General features: G+C 42.6%; 2 protein-coding genes across 7 annotated transcripts; one reads left to right on the forward strand and one right to left on the reverse strand.

The window, feature by feature from the left end:
* Positions 1–202: 202 nt before the first annotated feature.
* On the forward strand, positions 203–7,310 carry MRPS18C (mitochondrial ribosomal protein S18C). Of its 5 annotated transcripts, none has more exons than XM_035111855.2 (6): positions 203–388; positions 2,019–2,080; positions 4,087–4,170; positions 5,364–5,421; positions 5,687–5,746; positions 5,833–7,310. In XM_035111855.2, exons 1-6 carry the CDS (start codon positions 265–267, stop codon positions 5,907–5,909), a joined length of 465 nt encoding a protein of 154 aa, XP_034967746.1. In that variant the 5' UTR covers positions 203–264; the 3' UTR covers positions 5,910–7,310. The 5 variants fall into 5 exon arrangements, with proteins under 5 accessions (XP_034967746.1, XP_034967747.1, XP_034967744.1 ...); XM_035111856.2 differs by having other exon boundaries at positions 203–355; XM_035111853.2 differs by having other exon boundaries at positions 5,687–7,310.
* Positions 6,820–19,573, reverse strand: ABRAXAS1 (abraxas 1, BRCA1 A complex subunit). 2 transcript variants are annotated; one of them, XM_035111850.2, is made up of 9 exons: positions 19,354–19,573; positions 18,027–18,117; positions 16,583–16,619; positions 14,255–14,321; positions 13,068–13,261; positions 12,192–12,311; positions 10,571–10,655; positions 9,779–9,890; positions 6,820–7,395 (listed from the first exon to the last, which is right to left on the reverse strand). In XM_035111850.2, exons 1-9 carry the CDS (start codon positions 19,441–19,443, stop codon positions 6,965–6,967), a joined length of 1,227 nt encoding a protein of 408 aa, XP_034967741.1. In that variant the 5' UTR covers positions 19,444–19,573; the 3' UTR covers positions 6,820–6,964. The 2 variants fall into 2 exon arrangements, with proteins under 2 accessions (XP_034967741.1, XP_034967742.1); XM_035111851.2 differs by having other exon boundaries at positions 18,027–18,113; positions 19,354–19,457.
* Between the last annotated feature and the right edge of the window lie 4,295 nt (positions 19,574–23,868).

Consider the following 23,868-nt stretch of genomic DNA (forward strand, 5'->3'; position numbering starts at 1 on the left):
ACCCCTTTGAGCAGAAACTCAGGAAACGGAAAAGTGGGGGGGGGGGAATCTCGACCCAATGACCGTTGAGAGAGGGGAGGGGCAAAGAGAGAACGCCGTGCGGCGATTGGACACCGTGTTTTGTTGACAGTTCGAACGGGGCGCCCTTGCGGCTTCTTCCCGGCGTGGCGCATGCGTGTCACGTGACAGGAAATGTACCGAGAGGGAAGGATTTAGGTGCTGCTCTGTGCGTTTTCCGCAGCGGACGCTTGAAAGGCGGAAAACATGGCTGCCTTGGCGATGGCCGCCAAGGGCTCAGGGCGGGTTTTCAGCCTCTTCGCTGGCGTAAGGAAGGGCGCTATTTCCTCTGCTGCAGGTAGGAAACGGAAGGTCCCGCTCCAACCAAGGAGTGAGTTTACTTCTTTCTCTAAGGCTTGGCCTGGCTTGTGCGGGCTGGGAGACAGATAATAGGCACACCTCGGAGCTCTAAGCTTGGATAAACAAATGGGCGCTGTGTTTCGATGCACGACGACGTACTAACGCGCAGCACAAGACCTATGCACTTTTATTGCTAGGGAATAAGTCCTGCTTGTTGTTAATAAGTGGGCACGGTTTTGAAGTGTTAAAATAACTGCTTCATCTGTCTTCAGATGTAAGTAGTTCGAGCTAGGCTTAAATCCCTTATGATTTACAGATATATTTAGGAAGAGCAGCTCCTCAAGCAAACCCTGAACCACATTACACATAAGCTCTACAATTCTGTTCATTACTGCACTATTTGTAGATGTCCAAGGGTTTACATAATCCCATTGTGAGGCCAGATGTCCAGACTTACATATGCATGCATTGGCTCAAGGGCTGAAGCAGCCCAGCTTTTTATAATCAGTGTTGTATTTCAGAGTTCGAGTGGAACTGAGGCTGATTTCATTAGAATCTGCACTTGGATTTGGCTTGGTCTGGAATATTTCCCTTGTGCGTGCTGGACCTTACAAAAGCCTTTAGAGAGAGCCTGTGTCACAATAATGGGTTGATGACATTGACTTTTGCTGATGCCTAGTAGATACCATCTGCAAAAACTGTGGCTGATGCACTGCATGCTGGGCTTTTTCCATCTTTCTTTTTACTTGGTGTGCATTGTTACACACCCATTTTAGCAGTGAATGCAATTACTTAGAAAATCTACTGTTTGGGGGATTTCCCCCGTTTGATCACCTTTGCATCCAACTGTGTGTAGTGGATTGCCAAAGCTGGTGATTGGGAGCTTTCCATAGCCTGTGTGCTCTCTCTTTTTGAAGTAGCTGAAATCAATAGTATAGTACTGCTTGCAGAATGATATTGGAGATCATGTACCAGCTATATAATTGTTTTTACAGGCTGTGTATTCTTTGTGTGGTTCCTTCTAATGCAGGCTTGTAAATAAGCCAACAGAAATTACTAGCTTGCATTATTGTTGTTTTCACGTTTGCTGGCCACAGAGGAGGGGAAGCCTCTTCTCTGCAGCAAACATGGAAATGCAGCTTCTTAGGCTGCAACTCTTAATGCCATCTACCTGGGCTCACTGAATTCAATAGGAACACTACATTGCACCTCATCCAGCCTACTTGGCTTCTGTGCTTGTTGTGGAGGAAGGGAATTTGCTTCCTCTTGAGGCTAGCATGAAATTAAGTGGGCTGAAAGAGGAGTGTGTGTGATCTGTCCCTCCTCTACCAACCTGCTCAGTCCTCTGCATGGATTTCCATACAGCTGCCTGCATGGGACTCTTTCTCATGTATGGTCACTAGGTATGTTAAATATAAACACAAAACCTGTGCTAACATCAGCATTTTTGGCCGGGGGGGGGGGGGGGGGTTGGGGAACCATTGCTGGTATTTCAATGCATATCTATTGGGTTATGATAAATCTCCACAAAAGTATTTAAAGGGGGAGATCGGCTTTGGGTGCTTTAACATTAATTCTTTGCTACCACGGCTAGCTTTAAATTTCTTGTGAATACTTAAAAACATGTTGTGAGTGTGCTGTGTTACATATGTCTTTTTCAGTTGCATCATGGAGACGGGAGTGTAGTTCATATAGTGAACAGTTGTCCAGTAATGCAGATATGGTAAGAAATGTGTGTTACCGTTAACATTCTAATCTATATATATAAAAATGTAGGCATTGTGCGTGCGGAGGTCACAGCCTTTCTCCATAACTGCTGAACCGTAATGTAACAAATTTGGCCACAACGTTCCATGCCCATCAGGGAGGGATCTGGCATAATTCCCCCCCCAAAAAAAAACCCTGCACCTTTCACACCTAAAAGGATTAAACTCAAAAAAGTGGCACCCAAATTAGACGTCACCGCCAGAAGCTCTGAAGACTTCAGCAGCATCCAATAGAAAGGCAGATCACACGCTGCTGCCTCCAAAGCTGCGCCGCCAGATGACATCACAAAATTCCACACCAACCAACTGAAAACAGTAGGGGGGTCAGGGTTGGGACAGGGCAGGTGAGGGGACTCTAAAGGGAGACTCTGAAGGTCCATTTAACAGAAAAGGGTCCATTTAACACAAAAACCCACAGCATCGTGTAGTCGGGCCAGCTAGTCAGCCTATATATTTGTGAAAGTTTTCAAACTCAAAACATAGGATTATAGTGATTAAAAGAAAATAATTGTGTTCCAACTGCATTTATTTTGCTGTGAAACTGCACAGGAGCCAGTATAAAATACATAGGAACATACATCAGGTTTTTCTACTTTATTTAAGGCTCATTATCAACTATACTGTAAACATAGAAGACACTTTGTAGGAAGGTGGCCGAAGTAAAAACGAGAGTTTCAAAATTACAGTGTTTACTATTAACAATCTCAATTTATTTACTCTGAAAACTGTGAGGCATCAAATACAGAACTTGTTTGGTAAATAATTAAAAGAAACTTTGTGACAAGTTGGAAAATGGTACCAAAATTACCAAGGAAGAATGGCTAAGACTGTCTGTGGGTGGCTAGCCACAACGGCTATATTCTGCCTCCCCTGTTGGAGGCAGTATGGCTCTGAATGCTTGTCTCTGGGATTTACAGGTGGTGAGACTGTTGTCTCGCTCAGGTCCCGCAAGTGGCTTAGGCATCAGGTTGACAACAGGCTGCTGGCCTAGAAGGTCTCTTGGTCTGATCCAGCAAGGTCCTTCTTATGAATCTCACCAGTTGATCTTAGGCCAATCACTGCCTCTCAACCTATTTTATTTATTTATTTCATAAAAAGAGTGGCTGGGGAAACCCAGCCAGATGGGTGGGGTATAAATAATAAATTATTATTATTATTATTATTATTATTATTATTATTATTATTATTATATAAAAATTATATGTATCATGATTGTAGAAAAACCCCTAAAAGTGTTTTACAAAAAGGAAAAAACAATAAAAAAACTACAACCATAATTAAAAAGATGCAGGTGGTTTAAACCACAATATAATAGACTAAAACAAATCAAAACTCACGCAAATGTTCTAAACATCTGGGTGGGCTTGTCCGAATATGAATGTCTTCAGTAACCCCCCAAACAGAATACTGTGAAGGTGCCTGCCTGATATTAAATGTTTGACCACAGCCTGGTATAAATTACACTAGCCAATGCTTGTAAACCAAAGTGCCAGAAATATGGCTAAAATTTCTACCCTGCCTTTCCTGTACTAGGATGGTACACAAGGATTTGAGATGTAGTTAACGTAGCAACATTTTATAGGCTGAGTGCATAAATACGAGGGGAGACAATGAAGATGATTGATCAAAGATGGATTCTGTTTTTACATTTAAAGTTTAATATAAGGAAGTATGTGGCAATTTTAAGATAAGTTAAAAAATGGTCAGAAGCAGCCTTTTGCTTTTTTTAGTCTATTCTATAGAACAGTTCTAACTAGAAGCCCCATTTGGTGGGTCAACCAAATAGACATGTACCATATATGTAATGGTGCTAGAGTCGTCTGACCTAGGGCTGATTTTTGTGATAACATGTTGGAAGACACTTGTCCTGTATGATAGTATCATGTCTGCTTCAGCACTTGAAGCAGTCAGTACTAGAAGAAAGAGTAGTAAGACACTTCTGCTAAAACTATTTCTGTTTCAGCCTGTGCCAATGGACAATCCCTATAAGGAACCTCCTAAAAAGTGTGTCTTGTGTGGGGTAGCTGTTGACTACAAAAATGTACAGGTAAATTCTTCTGTATTTGTGTTTGTTGTCAAGGTGTATTAAAGGACGCTGAGCAAAGCCTCCTTTATGCTTATCAGAGGAGATCATGCTAGTTCACTTGTCTACACTCCTACGTGTTACAAGAGTACTGCTTCAGGGCAGTACTTTTGCAACATTTCTGTTCCTTTCATGTGGCTCCATTCACCGAGGAGTGAATGCCATTGGCACTAAATATGTAAAATTAAGTTTCACTCTTTTAGACTACACTCAGGAATATGTGCAAGGAAAATATAACAAGATCAGTTGCATGTTGGAAATCCAAAGTATGCCTTGGACCTATGCCAGATTCCCATGGTACAGTATTCGACTTAAAGGTGCGGAGGCAGAATAATTGCAGGAATGCAGAATACAGTGGTGCCTCGACTTGCGAATTTAATCCGTTCCGAAGGTACCTTCGTAGGTCAAAAAATTCGTGAGTCGAAAAGTGCCACTGGAAACGCGATTTCCCATAGGAATGCATTGGAAACGGAAAAATTCGTAAATCGAAGCAACCCCCATCTAAAAATTCGTAAGTCGAAAAACCCTATCTAAATCCGCCACGGGTTCCGTTTGGATGTCGAGAAATCAGTAAGTGTGCGGCCATTTGCCCCATTAGTAAGTCGAAAAATTCAGTTGTCGAGTTGTTCGTAAGTCGAGGTACCACTGTACTGTGCTTGCCCAGCACATGTGGTTGATAGGGTGTCACCTTGTAAGTACAATAATTCTACACCTAATGAGCAATAGTAGGAGATGGAAAGCAAGCATAGAAACAGGATTGCATTTGGAATAAAGTATATAACATTAATGGATCTCTTAACCATGGCTATATCAGGATTATCTTGTGGGGTCATGTACTTCTTCTCTTGCATACAAAATAGTTTCTATACCTGTGGTACAGTGTTAAGCCTCACCCAGTCTTAAGTGCACTGGGCCTCTACTTTGGTTTATTCTACCAATCCTCGGGTCTTCCTTTGGATTTCCACTTTGCAGACTGACCAAACCAGAAACTAGTTACATTTTAAAATGTTTTCTGCTTGTGAAATTTCAGCACAGTACTTAATTTTCTTTGCATGCTTGGTATGTTTAAATGAACTGTGGAGATTTGCTACAAATATGTAAAAAAAAAGAAGTCAAAATGTTGCTTAATATTTGCTATTTTTTCCTTCCTTCAACAGCTTTTATCACAGTTTATTTCGCCATACTCCGGTCACATTTTTGGAAGGCATATAACAGGTATGTGAAAGATTTAGCAGTATTATATTTAAAGTAAATGTTTTTCACTACTTATTAATTTTAAGGCTATTTAAATAGCCAGCCACCTATGACCTGTGCATCATTCTGAATTATATTGAATTTGGTTTCTAAAACTTAAATCGAGACCAGTCTTGAGTGCTCATATTTTTAAAAGCCCCTTATAGGTTTAATCCGCATTGATATAGAAATTGATCTTTTGATGTTTTCAAATGAAGTGGCTTTTTAGGATTTTTTGATTTTACAGGCTTATGTATCAAGAAACACCGAGAGGTTGCAAAAAATATTAAAAGAGCCCGGCAATTGGGTGAGCATCTTTTTAAAATATGGAGCTACTTAGATGTTTTGCAAATTGCTTTGTTTCTAAAGCTTCTGTATTTTATTATGTTGCAGGATTTATGTCGGTTACATTTAAGGATCCAACATTCCTCAGCGACCCTAAAGTATGTAGTATCAAATATCCGGAATGAGTTATGTTAACTGTACTTAATAAAGCTGATTTTGTAACTGATTTGTAGTCATTCCTGGTACATCCTTAATAAGCAAACCACTTAACACATCAGATACGATCCTGTTAATTCTGCTGTATAGAGAGTACAAAGTATTGCCATGTGAATGGAAGAACGCTTCTCCTCTGTGCTAATTATCACGATGTCATTCTTCAAATGGCTGTCACTTTTGTATGCAAGATGGAAAACATGCTGTCATAAAATGAAATAAAAACTTTATAAAGAAGAAAACACATGCTGTCATGCCTAATGATATACCTACCTACTTGGAAGCAAGTATCTATGTCTAATAGGGCTTACTCCTAGGTAGGTGTAGGCTTGGTGCATCTGTGTGCTATATTATATGTACTATATTGCTCCATGTGGAAAATGGAATAGTGGAACACAATTAAAGGCAGTATCATGAATGGAATATTTGTATTAAGGTCTTGCCCATATTTCTGTAGGCTGACATGAAACTATGTTTAGCCTTCAATTCAGCTGCTTCACTTTCAAGCACAGCATGTTACTTAATGGGTTATAACCATTTTGTATCCTACTGCTAACGGAAGTCTCTGATCCAGTGAAGGAGGAAATTTCCCCCTCCTTTCCTCTGCAGACCTGTGCACCACTTTCTGCTCTGCAGACCCTTTCTGCTCCAGAGGGCTGGTGAACCCTTTGGAATTACATGGGAGAAGAGAAGTCTCCACTGAATCAAAGAGGGACAAGTGGATAAAAGTCAAATTGCACTCTTAGTCCAGCCTTGGAGAAAACAAACATGGTACTATCAGTACAGTACATTTTATGCTGAAGTCTTCCACCAGGGATAATCTCTGTGGAAAATAAGGAATACAAAATCTACTGAGGAAGAAATTGGACTATTTTGTTTCCCCCCCAATTGTGGGGATAATGCTGGTTTAATTTTTGATGAATGAATTTTCATAAATAAGACTTCCCCCCAGAGACCATGAACAAATGGAGTTATATAGGCAAAAACTTCTGGGGAAAAAGAAATCCTTTATCTGTACTGAAAGGGATTAAAAACTTGGAGACACACTGCGTTCCTCGGGCTCTTTTGTAACATCCTCATCAGGTTCAGTGTCACTGGTTGCAATGTTTGTTTCTTGGTCACTGTTCTTTTGGTCCTCCCGAAATAGATTTCGACGAAGTTTGAAAGATCGTAGCCTTTTGAATGGCTTTGGTCCACTTGTAGTTACAGTAGCCTTTCGCTTAATTACCTGCTTTGTCTCGGCTTCAGGGAAGCTATTTTCTTTGAACATTAAGGTCAACCAATCCATTATTTTTGTGTTGTGGTCAATGTTGCAGCAATGCTTAGAAATCTTTCTCCCTTTTAAAGTAACACTGCTTGACTGCAGTCCAGAATTTGGGAAAAAGTTTTGCAAAGCTTGACAAAGGAAGGTATTTTCTTTTGATTCATCTGGGTAACTTTTCTTTGTTTGGGTAACTTCTGAAACAGACAGAGGGTATTTTCTTTTGATATAACAGCTACAGCAGCCTACAAGACTTCCAACTGCGTAGAACAGCAGCTGCTTGACTGGTAACTATTTAATGAGCAGTCCTAAGACTTTGGCAAGCCTCAAGTTCCTTGATTTGGATGACGTGACAAGCTATGGTTAAGGAAAGGTAAAAGCATGGGGCCTGAGACTTGCTGAAGCCTTTTCATTTTGTGCGAAACTACAGCTTAATAAAACATCCAACCATAGCATATGTGAAATACCGTGTTTCCCCTTTTTTAAGACACCGTCTTATAACTTTTTTCCCTCAAAAAAACACACAGTGGCTTATTTTCAGGGGGTGTCTTTTTTTTTAAAAAAAAAGGGCTGGTACAACTGGGACCCACTGGCTCAGGATGCTCGGTGCTCTCTTCTGCACATTGCTGGGCGCGTTGTTGGCGCTGCCAGTTCCGAGCACCTGCAGGGTGGGGTGGGGGTGGCAGTGCTTTAAACCCCCAACCCTGTAGAAAGCAATGGAAGTTATGGACCGTAACAATCCTTAAGAGGCGCAGGTCTTAAAAAACCCCTGGTATCACCCTTGAAGCACAGCCTTCCAAAGTCAGGGGGGAAGAGGTCTGTTTAGACAAAGGAAAGGATCGGGGGTGATTCTGCGCCCTGGGACCCACAGAACTACTTTAAAAATCCCAACCTGGGGGGGGGTCAAATAGTGAAGCCCCATAGCCCTGTAGCAACAGAAGGCACATTCTGAAGCACCCAAGCTGTTCGGTTCCATAAAAAATCCAGGAATTGTAAAATTAACAACAATAATGGGGGGGGCACTCTATCCAAAGAGTTAAGAAGGAATGGGAAAGTGTTGAGTTATATATGGAAAAATATGGAAAGGAAAGTTAGTTAAAGATAAAAAATAAATAATTATCGCAAGGGAAAAAATAACATCATAAAGGGTAATAATATTAAATATAAAATAGACAACACAACAGAAAAAGCAATTATATGACTAAATGAGATCGCACAGGAGTGAGGGAAGTGGGGAGAGAGGGAGGGGGGTAAGGAATGGAAGGAGGCAATGGTTGGAGGAGGGTATAGGGGGATGAATTAAAGGAAAATTAAGACTGAGAAGCGCATGGTTTTTGTTTTTTAAAGATGCAAAGGCTTGCAATCAGCCAAAGTATAGAGCCCAACTTCCAGGAGACTGCGATCTACTTGCGGATTTATAAACTGGAGGTGATCTACCCCCGTTTTATTGGTGTTCAGGTCAGAGTTGTTTTTAGAGAGAGGAAATATCCCATTTTTGAGGTTAAAGTAAAAGTTCCTGACCTTTTTTTTATAATGAGGAAATGCTGCTAAAACTCCGTTCTTCATTCCACGAAGGGGAGAGGGGGCGGGGCCGGGTGCTCAAAGACAAAAGAAATGGAAAAGGAGATAGCGATCAACTCCAGCCTCGCATTCATGCAGCCGTCGGGAGAGGCAGGGGCTGCAGCCGAGTGCTGCTTCACAAACAAACGGGGGGAAAGTGCTTAGAATCCAGAGAATCCAGCTGAAAAACACGAAGCAGCAACAGCAATTGCACACACACCATCCCAAGCCAGCACAGTAACCAAGTCCCAAAAGCAAGAAAGGACTCAGCAAACACTGCTGCGGCCGGCGTTGCTGCTGCTGACTCAGGGAGCTCAGTGCTCTCTTCCGCACAGCGCCTATCACTATGGCTTATTTTCGGGGTACGGTTTATATTTCTCAAATGCTTAGAAATGCTGCTATGGCTTATTTTATGACTACGCCTTAAAAAGGGGGAAACACGGTAGCAGCTCATACATTCTAAATATCTCAACTATTTGCTGAACGTTGCTTTTGTATCATCAAGGTCATTTCTAGACAAGTAAGTATATTAGAGGTAGCCAGCCTGGTGCCATCCAATTGACTGTTGTATTCCTAACCATTACCAACCCCTGCCAGCATGGCCAGGGGTCAGGGTGGTGAAAGCTGCAGTCCAATAACAGCCGTAGGGCATTGCGTAGCCTATTCCTGATCTGGTTCCCATTGTAGAATTCTGAGCAGCGTCTGGTTTACTGCTTGATTAAACATGTAAGCTCTTTTTACAGGAGCAAAGGCTGGCAAGTAAACTGAAGGTGCCAAATGTAAAGGGAAGCCAGTGACAATTCATAAGCGCACCCCTGTTTTAGAATCGGAACCAAGAGACTGAATTTAAGATCCCAGGACGGGTACTGAAGTAGGAACCTGTAACTCTTATTCTTCTGTCTCCTACATTTCTAAGGAGCTTTCACTAAAAGGGAATGAGGGTTCCTATTTCAGCTCTAGTAGATTACGTACCCTGTCAGTTTAATGACATGGAACAGAAAGTTAGGTGTTTTATGTTACCTGCAGTTTGCATCTGTTCTTTTTTTCTTCGTACTTCTTGTCTCAGTTGATCTACTTCTGCTAGCAGATTCTCTACTGATCTTTCAGTATCCGCTACTTTACTGCCTATATTCTAGGAGAGAGAGAAAAATGGACACCTTGTGGAATTCATTGGCATCTTATCAGTAGACAATAAGCATTTTCATTAAGCTTTTTACGAATTAACAGCAAACTGATGATGGCTATCCTCTACCTCCGCAGTTGGAAGTAGCAATGCTTCTGAATACCAGTTGCTGAAAACCACAGAAAGGGAGAGTTTCTCTTGCACTCATGTTCTGCTTACTGGTTTCCCAGACGTCTGGTTGGCCACTGTGAGAACAGGACACTGGACTAAATGGGCCACTGGCCTGATCCAGCAGAGCTATTCTTATGAAACTGAGGCACTCTCTATGTGTGCTGTTGGAGACTAGATAATGCTGTCACAGAACACTTAATTTCCTGAATAAAAGTTGTGCGATTAAACTTTCAGGTGACCTCAGAACAACAGGTTTTTCTGGAATACAGCCTAAATAAGTGTGATTTGGCACATGCCACTCATTTCCCTACACATGGTTAGGATCCACAATAATATTGTATCTGACTGGTGCACAAGTTAATGGGGTTTACTTTCCCCCAATTTCCAACATCCAGCTTCAGGACATTTTGCTTCAACATTTATTCATATATATATATAGTGTTGCCAAACACTTATTTCAAACTTTGTATTGCTGGTTAAAAGCTGCATGAGAAGTTTTCCAAAAGCATGTAACTTACCTCCATTTCCTCCTGCAAGGTAGCAGACATTTCAGCAGTCTTAAGAACCTCTTTTAGAGACCCATCTTCATTAAAAAACTCTGACCTTTTGATACAAAAAAGGAAATCTAGAATGTACTATTTCCATCTGCCATTTTATGCCAAGTGGATTTTGAAATTAAATTTTGGCATTGATGATTGAACACAACCTTTAAAAAAAGGTAAAGGACCCCTGACAGTTAAGTCCAGTCGCAGACGACTCTGGGGTTGCGGCGCTCATCTCACTTTACAGGCTGAGGGAGCCGCTGTTTGTCCGCAGACAGTTTTTCTGGGTCATGTGGCCAGCATGACTTAAGCCGCTTCTGGTGAAACCAGAGCAGTGCACAGAAACGCCGTTTACCTTCTCGCCACAGCAGAACCTATTTATCTACATGCACTGGCGTGCTTTTGAACTGCTAGGTGGGGAGGAGCTGGGACAGAGCAACGGGAGCTCACCCCGTAGCAGGGATTCGAACCACCGACCTTCTGATCGGCAAGCCCAAGAGGCTCAGTGGTTTAGACCACAGCGCCACCCGCGTCCCTTAGCTGACATGAAAGCCTATAGGAATAAGCAGGAAATCTCGAGCACTATGGCATTTAGGAGACAATGCTCGCTGATCGAATTGCTGGTTAAAATAAGGCAAGTTTGTTTATAGCAAGTTAAAAGTCAAACTCCAATGTAGTGACACCAGTTCTTAAAATAACGCAAGTACATGTTTTTCCTTAGTAAACACCAGGCAGTCCAGCTTTCTAGGCTGAAGCCTCCCCTCCTCCCCTCAGTTATTTAATTGCTTCTTCCAACAGTGAAATTGAGCCACTGAGAAACAAGAGGGGAGAATCCTGAGGTTTGCAGAATAATTAAAAAAAGAAACTTTAACACCGCCAAAAAAGAGCAGCATTTCAAACAAAACAAAAAACAGTCCAGTGAGGGCTGAGCATGCTAATAATATACAAGCAGGCACAGAATGTTGAGTGTCTGGTGAAAGAGAAAAATGGAAAGCTGAAGGAGGAAGGTGAAGTGGCTTGCTTGGCCCTCATTGTGGCCTGGGTCACTTATGGCACTATAAACATAAATGCACAAGCTCACAAGTACTTTCAGCAGAAATTGAAAGCACTTTGCTCCTGCCTGAACCTGGGTTTGTGGTTTCTCTCACTTAACAAGCTGCAAGCGATAGCCAAGGCTTTTTTATTGGCTTACTGTCCAGTGTTTGAGGGAGACAAACCACAAGGCTGAGGTTTAATTACAACACTATGCCGAACAACGGCTTTGCTTCTGGTAGCACAAGAGCATGAGGACTGAAGAAGGAGCAAAGTAGTCACTATTTCTGCTTTGGTTACCTGTACACTCAGGCTTAACTATAGTTTAGCTTGATTTTACATGCATACTGGGCCAATTTGTAATATCCAGGAAGAGGCCATAGCTGGAACAGGAGCACTCCTATTAGGGGAGATGAAGACACACTGTAATATTTTCCCACTTGTATGTGTTTTTGTGTGTGTGTGTGTGTGTGCGCGCGCGCAAACACACGCCTATGCTGCTAGTTGGCAATCATTTGGAGTCACCAAAAACGCAATGCAAAAAATTAAAACATCCTTTTCATACCTGTGTTTTGCAACTGCTCTACAATAGCCAGAAGAAATACAAGAACCAGACACAGTATGGTATCCGTGCTCTTCTGCCATTCTCAAATTGACGATAACAAGAGGAACTTTCTGAAAGGGACTTTAGAAAAAGAGAAATAGAAGAATTTAATATAACTACAATGGGAAGGTTTACTGAGTCCACAAAATAGTACCATTCCATTATTAATTCATAATACAACTTACTTTTGAGAAGAGTTGTATAGGATTGCACTGTGTGCCCCACTAAGTTCAATGGGATTTACTCCCAGGTTTGCAGCCTTACAAAAAAAATCTTGTACATTCTTACCTGGGAGTTAAGTCTATTGAGCTCAGAGGAACTTACTTCTGAGCAAACTTTAATATTTTAAGATTGAGTACTGCTCAGACACAAACTAATCCCATGGTTATCTTGGAACTTACAAAGATGGTGTGCAATGCCTAGTGGAACTGCTATTACCGTATTATCTAGACTCTAATGCTCCATCTATTCTAATTCACACCTTAATTTTTGCAACATGATTTGGCCAAAAAGGGTGCCTATTAGATTCAAGTAAATATGGTATTATGCTTTGTGACAGTTTGCTATCACTTGCACCACATCAGCTCTCAAGCTTTTTGTGCTAATGTGATGTTGGGTCTCTCAAGCACATTTCTGTAGAGCTATCACAAGTCTAATTATGTGTAAGCTTGCAGCCAGTGATATCAAGAGTAAGAAAGCGAAATTTCAACAGAAAGAAATCATTTCCATTGCAAGATTTCCACAAAATTTCAAAGGAAAAGGGATTAACCCAAGAAAGTGATTAGCTCTATTTCAGTGAGTTGCAGAAGTGCACTAAAGGATAACAAATATACTTACCCTTCTTGCGGTTTATGTAAGCCATATTCAAATTTGTAAGTAGATAAATTTGAAGACGTTGCGCTGAATGTTAGTAACAGAAAAACAAGGCCCTGATTTGACAAGTGTGACTGTAAATGCCTATGGAGGAGTCGCTCTCTGAACGTCATTGTCTGGTCAGTATTACGCCTGAGTTTGTACCAGCCCACCACAGTCTGGAAAAGAAATGGCAATCTGAAAATTAGATATAGCTTCTTTAAAAATTCAGGGTTCTCATACCTCTTGCATAATGAATGAGAGTCACCCTATTGCTGGTGCTAAAAGGTGATCTTACCTGGGTTCCCCAAGACTCAGCTTGTCTTCCGAGAGGCAATGGAATTTCCACCAGCCAAGATAATAGGCAAAGGGACCCCTGACCATTAGGTCCAGTCGAGGACGACTCTGGGGTTGCAGCGCTCATCTTGCATTATTGGCCGAGGGAGCCGGTGTACAGCTTCCAGGTCATGTGGCCAGCATGACAAAGCTGCTTCTGGCGAACCAGAGCAGCACACGGAAATGCCGTTTACCTTCCCGCTTGGAGCAGTACCTATTTATCTACTTGCACTTTGAGGTTGGCAGGAGCTGGGACCGAGCAACGGGAGCTCACCTGTCGCAGGGATTCGAACCGCCGACCTTCTGATCAGCAAGCCCTAGGCTCTGTGGTTTAACGCACAGCGCCACCTGCGCCCCAGCTCCAAACTTCTTTCAAAAACGCAAGCATTATATTGTACTCCTAGCAAGTGCACCAACAGAAAAACAGCCAAGGTAGTAGGCCTTACTTAAAATGCCTTTTTGGTAACAACAACCTTGTGCCCATAATGTGAAAAGTTGACAAATGCTGAGAAAACTATGTGACTGGCAGAGCAACTGTTTGTATGTTCACTCTGAAGTATGGTCCACTGTATTCAATTGAGCTTCTTTGCCAATAAATACGTGGAGAGAGCAGTCAAAAGCTGCAGTCCTAGGAACACTTATACTTACTTGAAGTAAGCCTACTGAACTCACTGGGACTTTAAAAGTAAAACATCCCTATACATGTCAAATAAGAACCAGTCTGCAGGATATTATGCATGCATTTAAACAAGAATATAGTAGTAATCTAAATTATCCATACATTTCTATGAACACATTTGAGTTCTGTGAAGAGGTTAGTTCTAAATGCAAAATACCTTTTTGCAACTCGACAATATATTATCCAGCAGAGGCTCGTTCAATTCTCCCGCTGAGTTGTAAAAGCTGGAAAAGATTAGAGAAATCCCAAGGGCAACAGAGATGCTGAATCAAAGACATTCCTAGGGTGGCATTTGTTTTGTTACTAAGCTTCACACATTTGTTCATACAGCAAATAAACACAAAGTATAATGATAATTTCAATAAAAATACAGAAATCTAATCCTTTGGGCCTTTGGAAGAGAAGGAAGTCATGGAGAAAATCATGTAACATCTTCTACCCTGAAATAATAATCAGTTTGTTTGATTTACTGACTCTCCACATGTATTGTTCAACATCAATTGAAGACGTATTTATTTACCCAAGCTTTTGCAGTGTGACGGCCCTAGCACCAATATGTATTCAATGACTAGTTGTTAAAATTGGAGTTTGTATATATATATATATATATATATATATATATATATATATATATTTATCCTTGTTTTTAAATTTATGTTGGTTGTACATTGCCCTGAACTCCTATGGAGGACATGCAACTAATAAATGCCCTGAATGAATGAATGAATGAATAAATAAATAAATAAATGCATTTCTGCGAAAGGATAAACAGCAACAATGTTTTCAGAATGGCGTCCATATTTTTAGAAGGCGCAAGGCAAGTCATTTGCATATTACATGTGTTTCTAATTGGCTGAGTACAGACTGCTAGTACAGAAAAGAGTCAAGCAAACCATGATTCGTATTCCTTAGTAAGGCAGATGTTAAAAAAAATTGGAAACATATTTCTGCATACTTTTACAGTGCACATTGGATTGCTGACACATCTCTTCACTAGCTTCAAAAATAAATGTACAGTAGACTTAGTTTTCATCTTTGTCTGAGCTGCAGCGCCACAGGCGAGGACTCCAATGACTGAATGCTTCTTTGTACAACAACACAGAAAACTAGGTTATCAGGTAAAACTCAGCCTTCTGCCTAATATGCTATGTGCAGGGAATATTCTTACATGGAGAAGCATTCAGTAACATGACACAAATTCTCACATGTAGTCTGAAGCAGTACAGCTCAGATACGCTTACTGTTCTGTTATGAGAATTATAAGGTCTAAGATATAAAATAAATGTACCAGGCAAACACATACATAAATATATGAACCACATGTCTGAAACAGTACAGGAAAACAGTCCTAAAGCCATTTTGACTAATTTCAGTGACCACAAATATTCCTTTGCAGTTTGAATGGAAATGGGAAAAGCCTTCTCCATGGCCTCTGTGCTCACAAATCCTGCCTTAAGGGCACATTTGGATATGAATAGGGTGAGCCTGTGACCTGGACTCAGGAATTAAGTATTTATCATCACAAAAAATGGCCAGGCTGTCTAGGACTAGGTAAACCATGGGTAGGCAAACTAAGGCCCAGGGGGGCCAGATCCGGCCCAATCGCCTTCGGAATCAGTGTATTTTTACATGAGTAGAATGTGTCCTTTTATTTAAAATGCATCTCTGGGTTATTTGTGGGGCATAGGAATTCGTTCTTTTTTTCTTTTCCAAAATATAGTCTGGCCCCCCACAAGGTCTGAGGGACAGTGGACCGGCCCCCTGCTGAAAAAGTTTGCTGACCCCTGATAAACCCTTTAACAGGTTTCCTGCCAGAAAGGATTCTGCTGTAGACCGTCCCCTGTGATGTATTTCTGCTGTAGATTGCCCCTTCTGTGATGTATGTATGATGTACTGGGAGGTGGTCTTGAGCTATAGGGTGGCAATTTCAAAAGTCTATATAAGGGCTTGCACACCATTGTTCTGGGTTCCTCCTCCCTCCTTGCGTGGGGGGTGGGGGGTAAGAACCCTGTTGCAACAGTTTAATAAATATCTGACTTATTAGCTGCTTTGCTTCTCAGTATTCTCAGGTTGGCCTCTGTTATTTTCTCCTACCGATAGAGAACTGACATAAGGACTCTATACGGGCTCTTGGATACCCCGTAAGGGAAAAGGAGCAGTTTTTTCCCCTTATAACAGTTCCCAGACCACATTACCAGAGAAACAATGTTCTGATTCAGATCACACAACTGTGTATAACCTCTGTAGTGTCAAAGTATTGGGGAAAGAACTCTCTAAACATGCTTCTCTTGCTTACTTAGGCTGCAAACTGTGAGCAAGCCCCACCGAAATAAGTTTCCTTAGGCATGCATACTGTATTCTGTTGCCATCCAAGGCTCTGATTGAATCCATCACATGAAGTGCTTCGTGCAAGGGAGAGGGTTTTAGCACCCCCTTGTGTAAAACAGAATTCAAATTTCTTTCTGAAATAGGGTGCAACACTTACCTGAAGGGTTGGTAGCATGGAATGTGACTTTGTATATCTGAAAATGAAACGACATTTTACTTTCCCCTGAATGATTGTCTAAGCCAGGGTCCCCAAACTACGGCCCGGGGGCCGGATGCGGCCCAATTGGCCTCCCAATCCGGCCCGCGATGACCCACGCCGCCGCCCGCTCTTACGTCGCGCAGCACGGCGGCGCTCTTCCAGGTCGGAAAAAAGCGCCGAAAATCCTTTGTGCGCATGCGTATGGGCCTCTCCCGACCCAGAAGAGGTCATTTCTGGTGCACTTCTGGGGCGGGGGAGGCCCATACGCATGCACACAAACGATTTCCGGCGCTTTTTCCGACCTGGAAGCGCGCCGCCACGCCAGTAAGCGCCCGTGCGCATGCGCACAGGCGCGCACTCCCCCGCCCGCCGGCCTGCACGGGCGCGCACTCCCCTGCCCTCCGGCCCGCCGCGCGATCGGCGCGGTGGGAACTGGCCCAAAGCCCGGTAAGTCTGGGGACCCCTGGGACTCTAAGCATATCTCTGCACAATGTGGTCTGCTAACAGCAATAACTGAATTCTGTGTTCAGTCACAACCTTACAAGATACTCAAATGATTTTAATATTTATTACATCTGCTAGTCGCTTTATACAACAAAAAGTCTTAAAGCGACTTAAGATGAAATACAGCTAAAATCAGGCATCCCCAAACTTCGGCTCTCCAGATTTTTTGGACTACAATTCCCATCTTCCCCGACCACTGGTCCTGTTAGCTAGGGATCATGGGAATTGTAAGCCAAAACATCTGGAGGGCCGCAGTTTGGGGATGCCTGGCTAAAATCAACTAAATGTCAGAAAAATTAAGAATGTACCATATAAAATTCCTAAGATGCTCACCCACATTCCATTTATTTACTTCAAACAGTGGATAAGCAAAGGTCCGTGTGACTATAGAGCCTTGAAAAAGGAATATACAGCTGGGTATACCCCCAAAATCACACATCATAGGTATTTTCTCTCATGTGTACACTGACACACAACCTACTGTACAGTAAATTTGAAGATCTGTATAATTTTTCTTCCGCAAAAACAAATGCAAAACAAAGTAGGCAGGCCTTTGATCACGTTTATTCTCTTTCTGCTGCTCTGAAGAGATAGGAGTGTCAAGGGACCCTTATGAAAAGTTGCATAGAAATAAGAGAGCTACACAGCCACAGGACGAACCTGGGGATGACCCTATTCCTTGTGGGGGAGGAAAGGACCAGTTGCGGTATAAAATAGATCCTGCTGCTAGACACCATGGAATCCCACAGAATGACTTCACAGCAGCTCAGAAGCAATTCAGCACCATCACCACATTCAAATATACTGGTACACTCAAGCACTAATAATAATATTTTGCAAGCGCCGCATAATGTTCATTCCGCCCCGAAGGAAATGCGTCAGTTGGTAGCTGACTTACCAATTGTATACACAACTTCAGCACCACCCATCTGAGAGTCAGTAATGATGTCCTTGGCTTCAGCTTTCACCTCCCCAAGGAGGAATCCTTCCTTTGCAATGGAAGAAACACCAAAGTTACACATCACTCCACTAGCAGGAGCTGTATAGTCGTTGTTTTAATATTATTTTCGTTTCTAAACCACTTTATATTTTGAAGAAAAATACCTCAGAGCCATTTGCAACCTACATTAAATCATCAAATAAAACAACCCCGAATAAAACATTACCGAAGAAAGTAAAATACTATATTGTATACACATCCAAAGTAACAAAATGAGCAGGAATCTAAAACGTTAGATTTCAAAACAAAACATTACAAAGGAGGTCAACTACAGAATGCATATTTAATGCAACAAAGTTAGCAAAACAAAACAAGACAAAATTTCAAAAGAAAACATTACTAAAAGAAGTCAAATATAAAATGCTCATTTTAAACAGCATAATTTAAGGGCTGTGCCTGAATTGTCCCCCCTTCAAAAAGCAGATCAAATCGCACCCTCTGCCACTGACTAGTCCCAAACTTTAGCAAATTTGGAAGCATATTCTAACATTAAACTAACTATGGATGCTTCCAGGTGACCTGTCCATGAAGCATCCATTACAGCTGTTTTGCAAGGAGGTTGAGCGACGTTGTGTCAAGCGAATAGTGGCTATGGAGTGCCAGACGACTAGGACCCCGGAGATCTGCGAGGAGGGAAATTTGAAATATATCTCAAGCACGCCCAAGACACAGTGGAGACACACTGCAGCATTTTATGGAGACGTGAAATTTTCATGGGGATGAGGGGAAGCTCAGTTTAATCTGTGCTTTTAAGAGGGGTCTGAGAGAGGGTTACGGTCCCTCTGTTGTTAGAGACCCACGCAGGGCACCAGGCTGGCTGCGAGCACAAAGCACTCGGGTTTGGGAATCACACGAGACGCGAGACAACTCTTCCCAAAGTAAGTGGCGGGGGGGGGGGTTCTGCGCGCGTTGCAGCTCCGTCGCTGTCTAAAAGTGCGAAATGCACACGTGCATATATACACGCATGCATACAAACATTTAACCAGGAGCGAAACTTGGTGCGGGAAGGGGCAGCCACGGCAGGAGATGCGCCCCCACTTGGCCTCTGCACAAACACATACACCACAACAACACGCCCTGGCTCCCTTTTACGCACAAAACCCCCCAGCTCCCATTAAACAAGGACAAGAGATGCCGGAGCGAAAGCACTTCCTCGGGGTCACCCGAAGGCACCCCCGTCCGCTCCATGCGTAATGGCGCTGGGGATGGGCATCTTTTTACGCACAGTGTCGGAGCCGCTGTTGACCTGGTGGAAAGCCAGCGCGCCCACGAAGGCGCCCGAGAGGAGGGCCGTCGTGCTCTCGGCGGCTGCCATGGCCGGATCCGCGCCCAACGGGCCTGTTCAGCCGCGCGGCGGAAGGCGGGCGAGGCCGGCGGGGAAGGAAGCGAGGCCGGCTGCGAGCGGAGCAATGGCCGCGCCCGGCCCTGGAGACCCGACGAGGGAGGAGGCGGAGACATCAGGCGCCCAGAGGGAGAGAGGCCGCCCACTGGCACACAGAGAAAGGGATCTAAAGGGATCTATACTGTACTATAGTCCGTCCGTCTCCGTTGATGAAAACCAAATAAAGATACGTGTGCGTGTGTACATAAGGAATCACTATACTGTGCACAAGCACAGCCTTTATTTGGTTTTTATTAAGATAACACGCAAGAAACAAGGAATTACAGGTGTCTTAAGTTGGTTTTTATTAACACATGAACATAAGGAATCACACACACAGAGAGATGTATACGTATTTATTTGGTTTTTATTAGCGAACATATGGAATGTGTGTGTGTGTGTATCGCACGTCTTTATTTTGTTATTTATTTAATTATTTAAGCCCCGCCCCCCAAATTGTGGTCAGCACAGTGATGAAAGGAGCTGTACTGTAGTCTGAAAACAAATAAACGTATCTAGGCACTATTTTAATTTATATAGCAGAAATCCTGCCCAGTATGGATAAGGTTTTCCTTTCCGTTTTTTAAGCATCCTTCTTGCCTGTGTTAATAGTAGATCAGGGGTCAGCAAACTTTTTCAGCAGGGGGCCGGTCCACTGTCCCTCAGACCTTGTGGGGGGCCGGACTATATTTTTTTTGGGGGGGGATGAATTCCTATGCCCCACAAATAACCCAGAGATGCATTTTAAATAAAAGAACACATTCTACTCATGTAAAAACATGCTGATTCCTGAACCATCCACGGGCCGGATTTAGAAGGTGATTGGGCCACATCCGGCCCCCGGGCCTTAGTTTGGACCCCTGTAGTAGATAATTCAGTGTACTGTATACAGATAAGGGGGGGGTATGCACACTCCCAAATAGTTGAAAGCAGAAAAGCTAATAGGAACCCTAACCAATTATTGAATTAACCATTGTACTTTGGGTTTGAGGTTACCAAGCATCATTCAAGAGTTACCAATTATTTTTGACTGCTATGTTGTGCAACTATAGCAGGTTGACAAACCTGCATTTCTAATAATAATAATAATTCATCTGACACACCTCAGGGTTCTGGCACTTATAGTGGATGGATAAGTGCCAAATGAGGGGAGGGACAACAACTCATGGCATAAATATATACCCTCAAGCACTGCCTACTAGTGTGGACAGTATTTCAGAAGCATAAAATTTGAAACTGAAAACTGCCAGTATGTTTATTATAGCCATGTGCATGAAAAAGGTACTGTCAACTTGATGTCAGTGCTAATCTGCTTTATATTTTGGAATCCTGTTTGTTCTCTGTGCATCTGGGAACCTCTTAAAACACTGTAACCAAATTTTGCATGATGTTCTGGAGATGAGGAGCAGGTTTTCATCTACATTTGGGATGCCATTTTGAATCAAGATGGCGGAATGAACCTTTCAAAACACCACTGATTTTACCCACTGATCTTAAAACTGCATTCATTCATTCATTTATTGTACTTCTTATAATTCCTAAACAGTGCTGGGTACAAGGCTGCTGGTATGATTTATTTCAGTTTTACTCTGCAGTGGGTTCATTGGACAGCTGGTGGATTCTGAGGCACTGTAAGAAAACCTGTAGGAACTTTTTTAAAAAACAAAACAACACCAGTCCAAGGTTCAGAAATAGCAGTTCTTTGGAGTCAGCATTTCCCTCTCACCTAATTTAACCACCAGTTATTAAATGATGAGAATGCAGACAGTGCGTGGACAGTGACCTTTAGCATCTTTTATGGCAGAGTTTGCCAACAGTTGTGTCATTAAAAGATCATGATTAGGCACATTTTTATAGCTGAATGATAACTACAAACAAGGTTAGAATAGATTTTTAATTTTTTTATTCCACGCTGCCTTTACACTTTATAAAAGTTTCCTGAAGCAGTTTAGCATGCAAACCTCTGCATGTTACTTGGATGTAAATTGAACTGTGTTCAATGGACCTTACTCCCAAGTAGTGCATGTTTGCAACCTGAGCATAAAAATCCAATCGAAATAAGTAATAATTGTAATCACCTTGAGCTCAGCTTAAGAAAGACAGAGATGTTTTAAATCAGGCACCCCCAAACTCGGCCCTCCAGATGTTTTGGGACTACAATTTCCATCATCCCTGACCACTGGTCCTGTTAGCTAGGGATGATGGGAGTTGTAGTCCCAAAACATCTGGAGGGCCGAGTTTGGGGGTGCCTGTTTTAAAGGAACAAACATCAGCAGCGGACGACGCTAGCAATAATTTAAGATGTACGGTAAAAGTAATTGTAGCAGGTGAGGCCTCTATCCTCTGCAGAGCTAGGTATGCTTAAATTCATTTATTTTTAATGGGCTCAGGTGCAGCTAACTGTATAGGATCGGGCTGTGCATGATAAAATACTAAGCCTGATAGTTGATGCTAAGCCTGCTGTAGTGCAGGAATGGAGAACATGTGACTCTCCTGATGTTGTCAGAAGTACAACAGCAGAGATCATTTTGTGGGTGATTGAATGGTTAAGTCAGCTATTCAAGGGGTCGTGGGTGTTGTGTTGTTTAGGTGTCTTCGAAAATTTTTACACATCACTTGGGAAGACAGACGAACTAATACCAGTGTACTGGAAGAAGCAAAGGTCACCAGTGTTGAAGCAATGATTCTTCGACTGGTCATGTTGTACGGATGCCTGGTGATCGTCTTCCAAAGCAACTATTCCGAACTTAAAAATGGAAAACGCAATGCTGGTGGTCAACAAAAGAGGTTTAAAGACTGTCTCAAGGCAAATCTTTAAAAATGTATATAAACACCAACAATTTTGGCCTGCAAGCGCTCCAGTTGGAGAACAGCCTTTACCAAAGGTGTCATGGGCTTTGAATACACTCGAACTCAGGATGCAAGGGAGAAACGTGCTAAGAGGAAGGCAGGTTTGGCAAATCCACACCGTGATCAACTCCCACCTGGAAACCTATGTCCCCACTGTGGAAGGACGTGTGGATCCAGAATTGGCCTCCACAGTCACTTACGGACTCATTGTTAAAACCGTGTTTATGGAAGACAATCTTACTCGGCTACGAGTGATCGCCAAAGAAGAAGATGAAGCAACCAAGCAGAGTGGCATATTCTTTGCAGGGGTAGTGTGTTCTCTGATGGGCTATGCAGTTCTGCAGTTGTCGTCCTTTGTATGTTTGGTTGTTTACGACCCAGCATAATTGACACATGCTGCCAAAACACTTCTCCTGGGCCCCACCTCCACTATACATTTAAAGTACAGTACTGTAGTACCATACCACTTTTAAGAATCATGGCTTTCCCCCAAAGAATCCTGGGAACTGTAGTTTGCTAAGGGTGCCGAGAGATCTCCATTCCCCTTGTTCAGCTCCAGTTCTTATTGTTGACATCAGCCTTGTCTTGAGAGACAATGGTGCGTGCCTCTGGTGGCAAAGTGAAACTGCTGCATTAGCAGAACCAAAGTGACCTCAGGGTGCAAGCCTGGGCAGTGGTTTAACAATACAATTCCCCCCCTAAGACACTCTAGCATGGGTGTAGCCAAGGGGGGGCAGGGAGGGGCAGCTGCCCCCATCAATAAAAACCAATAAATATACATAGCAAACTGAGGGTCTTCCGCCCAACAAAAGGCCTGCCCCCCCAACAAAAATCCTGGCTACGCCCATGCACTCTAGGAATTGTAGCTCAGTGAGGGGAATAGGGGTCTACTAACCAAACTCACCGTCCTTAAACTTCAGTTCCCAGGATTCTTTGGGGGAAGCTATAACTGCTTAAAGGCAGAGGGCCTTCTCGGTAGTGGCACCTGACCTGTGGAACGCGCTCCCAGCAGATGTCAAGGCAATCAGCAACTATTTTACTTTTAAAGGACATCCGAAGGCAGCCCTGTTTAGGGAAGTTTTTAATGTTTGATGCTGTATTGTGTTTTTAATATTCAGTTAGGAGCCGCCCAGAGTGGCTGGGGAAACCCAGCCAAATGGGCGGGGTATAAATAATAAATTATTATTATATATTATAAAGTGTTACAATACTGCTTTAAATATATAGTGCAGATGTGAATCTGGTTGTGGCACATGCCTTAAGTGCAGGTTAGACCTATCCAGTGCTTTCTCCCCTAAAACAATGTTCAGGGGTACTCTCATTTTCTTACTCATATTGAAATACTGCTCTTCAATGAGGCCAAACCTAGATTCACAAAATGTTTAGGGGTATGCGCCCCCCCCCCAAAGCACTGGACCTATCTGTGATCTTGAGGATCATACAACTTCATATCTTGATGCAGAAATAAAACCTGCTTTCAACTGAGGTCATTTCCTTTTGTTTCCTGCT

This window comes from Zootoca vivipara, chromosome 9, assembly GCF_963506605.1.
Source record: "Zootoca vivipara chromosome 9, rZooViv1.1, whole genome shotgun sequence".
In the NCBI taxonomy this organism is placed as follows: Eukaryota; Metazoa; Chordata; class Lepidosauria; order Squamata; family Lacertidae; genus Zootoca; species Zootoca vivipara.

What these genes read in the sequence shown, in the direction of transcription:
- MRPS18C (XM_035111853.2), top strand. Translation starts at nt 265, where the DNA reads ATGGCTGCCTTGGCGATGGCCGCCAAGGGCTCAGGGCGGGTTTTCAGC. An exon ending in TGTCCAGTAATGCAGATATG is followed by an intron (nt 2,081 to 4,086) that starts GTAAGAAATGTG and finishes TTTCTGTTTCAG; the next exon opens with CCTGTGCCAATGGACAATCC. An exon ending in TTTTGGAAGGCATATAACAG is followed by an intron (nt 5,422 to 5,686) that starts GTATGTGAAAGA and finishes TTGATTTTACAG; the next exon opens with GCTTATGTATCAAGAAACAC.
- ABRAXAS1 (XM_035111850.2), bottom strand. Translation starts at nt 19,443, where the DNA reads ATGGCAGCCGCCGAGAGCACGACGGCCCTCCTCTCGGGCGCCTTCGTG. An exon ending in TTACATAAACCGCAAGAAGG is followed by an intron (nt 12,312 to 13,067) that starts GTAAGTATATTT and finishes CTTTTTCTAAAG; the next exon opens with TCCCTTTCAGAAAGTTCCTC. An exon ending in CCTTGCAGGAGGAAATGGAG is followed by an intron (nt 9,891 to 10,570) that starts GTAAGTTACATG and finishes TCTCTCTCCTAG; the next exon opens with AATATAGGCAGTAAAGTAGC.